The sequence below is a fragment of the Austrofundulus limnaeus genome, unplaced genomic scaffold, assembly GCF_001266775.1.
Source record: "Austrofundulus limnaeus strain Quisiro unplaced genomic scaffold, Austrofundulus_limnaeus-1.0 Scaffold337, whole genome shotgun sequence".
Classification (NCBI taxonomy): domain Eukaryota; kingdom Metazoa; phylum Chordata; class Actinopteri; order Cyprinodontiformes; family Rivulidae; genus Austrofundulus; species Austrofundulus limnaeus.
Window position 1 is genome coordinate 605,058 of NW_013952739.1, and position 2,331 is coordinate 607,388.

At 41.9% G+C, this 2,331-nt stretch overlaps 1 protein-coding gene across 1 annotated transcript in view; it reads right to left on the bottom strand.

Annotated features, from left to right (window-relative positions):
• Positions 1-1,437, bottom strand: part of LOC106527684 (sodium channel protein type 4 subunit alpha) — a gene marked incomplete at its 5' end in the record, with an annotated part of 142,279 nt that extends 140,842 nt beyond the window's left edge. Inside the window, 2 exon segments of the mRNA XM_014022657.1 lie at positions 551-669; positions 1,294-1,437. Of these exon segments, the coding sequence (XP_013878111.1) occupies positions 551-669; positions 1,294-1,437 (263 nt within the window).
• Between the last annotated feature and the right edge of the window lie 894 nt (positions 1,438-2,331).

Consider the following 2,331-nt stretch of genomic DNA (forward strand, 5'->3'; position numbering starts at 1 on the left):
GCACACACACACACACACGCACACACACACACGCACGCACACACACACACACACACACACACACACTGGGCCCGAGCAGCGCCGCACCTCCGACCTCTTCACCCTCTTCTCCCCGTGACAACAGCAGCGCGTCCACCGGCTCGACGTCCCTCAACACCGCCGGCCGCGGTAAAAATAGATGAGTGTGAAGTGAGGAGSAGGGTGTGAAGTCATATCTGACATATCAACCCGCCGTCTGGAGCCGGGGGCCGGCACCGGACCACCAGACCTGCTGGACACCTCAGGTTCTACAGCACATCTGGATCCAGGACCAGAATCCAACTCTATGTTCAGAACCCTACGGTGATGGTATGAATCAGACAAGTCAGGATGAACTAAACCAAACTGTCAGGATGAACTAAACCAGACTGTAATATTTAAACCCATGTAACTCATGACTTGTGTTTAAATGTAAYGAAGTGTTCTGGGTTCTGTTTCAGGCTCAGTCAGCAGAACTCTGAGCCCCTCAGACCCTGACCCCCCGCAGCACAGAGGACCAGCAGAAGGATATGAGTGGACCAGGATCTTGATGGCGATCCTGCGGACCGGATGGAACGGGCTGAAGCTGTAGAGAGCGGAGGTGGCGCTGAAACGGAAGATGGCCTTGCCTTTGTTCAGGACTATAAACGTCTGCGGGAGAAACAAACGTCAGTTATTCAAAGCAGATGAAGAAACTGAAGATCTGGACCTTCAGGGCCACAAACGTCCCACACTCACATCTTCATGTTTCAGTTTGATGAACACATGAACGGACCGACTGGTCCTGGTCTCTTCAGAAGCTTTTAGACATTTTTAACACATTTAAAGTTGGTGATAAAACCTTGTTCCTCAACAGAGCAGGAAGTTTCAAATGTTGAGCTTCTTTATTTATGCAGATTTGATTCAGTCATAAAAAGATGAGAAATCTAATTAAACTTTGGGACTAAAGATTTAATTTACCTACAAATGTTTTTATTTGAAATCCTTCAGAATTTTCTCTTAAAGTTTGTAAAAAAACACGTCTCATTTGTTGTCGTTGTAGAAGAAAATCATCTGAAGATTTTAATATTCTTTCATCACGTGGTTCTGCTGAACGAGATTTAATTATTAGAAAGAAATTCTCATCATCTTTACAACAAGACTTTAAATAAATAAAATATTTCACATCTAAAACAAGATATTTGTTCAGAAACTGTTGAAAGTGAAGTCAAACATTTGATTTCATTATTTCGGTGGTTTTCATCCAAACGACAGCAGAAGCTGAGGGAAACCCACCCTCTTGTCTCTGAAGTAGTACGGGTCGATGTCCTCCAGGGGGACGCCCACCAGGTGAGACGGGATGTCGGCGAAGATGCGAGGCAGCTGTTTACCTGCCTCCAGGTCGGGCCGGGCCCGGGGGAGCTCCACGTTGCCCAGGTCCTGAAACAAACAGGTTATTGTGAAGCGTCTCAGTTTTCTTACTGTGTCTCTGCTGACTGCAGCTCACACCTGTTTTTACCTGATCAACAGAAAAACTGTTCATATCTGCAACATTTCGCCCATCAGCACCTGGTCCAGTCAGGATGTTGAGGATTGATACAGATGTTTTAAAGAAAGTTAAAGTTAAATAAAGAAACTTTGTCAATCAGATCTGTTTTCAATGTGATTTGCAGAGTGAGATGTTTGTTTTAATCAGATGATTTATTGGTTTTCTGGACTTGTTTATTAACTGTTTTTATTTCTGATCTGCTCACAACATTGGATGAAATGTAGCTGTTGTGCTAACTCCAGCACATTTATTTTCATGGAATAGTGATTAATTTGTGTTGACCTTTTAAATTATTTAAGCTGCAGCAGCGAAGAGATAACTTAAACCTGAATTAAACTTCAATAATTCATCCAAACGAAACACATTTTCATTTTGGTAGCAGAAAATTAATCAGCTGAAATGTCCAAAAGATACGAGGAGTTCTGCTCGTTATGTTACCGTTAGCTAGCGGGCTAACAGCTGCAGTGTTTTATTAAATGCTGCTTAAATCTGAATATTATTATATTAAAAATCAGCAGGATGAAAAAACCCACAACTTTCTGTTAACTTTGAACTCCAGCAGCTGTATGTGTATAAACAATGTTCCAACTCTGAAYGGAAGCCCAAAAGAAGGCGGAGCCTAATGAGCCCAAAATGTAGGTGGAGCTTAATGACCTTAGTGTGTTTTATTAACCCTCATTAATAAAACCCTTTCATTCATAAACCTTTCATTCTAAAGATGAGTGTTCAGTATCAGTAATTTAAACTTTTTTATACAGCACAGTTTTATATATACAGTATATATA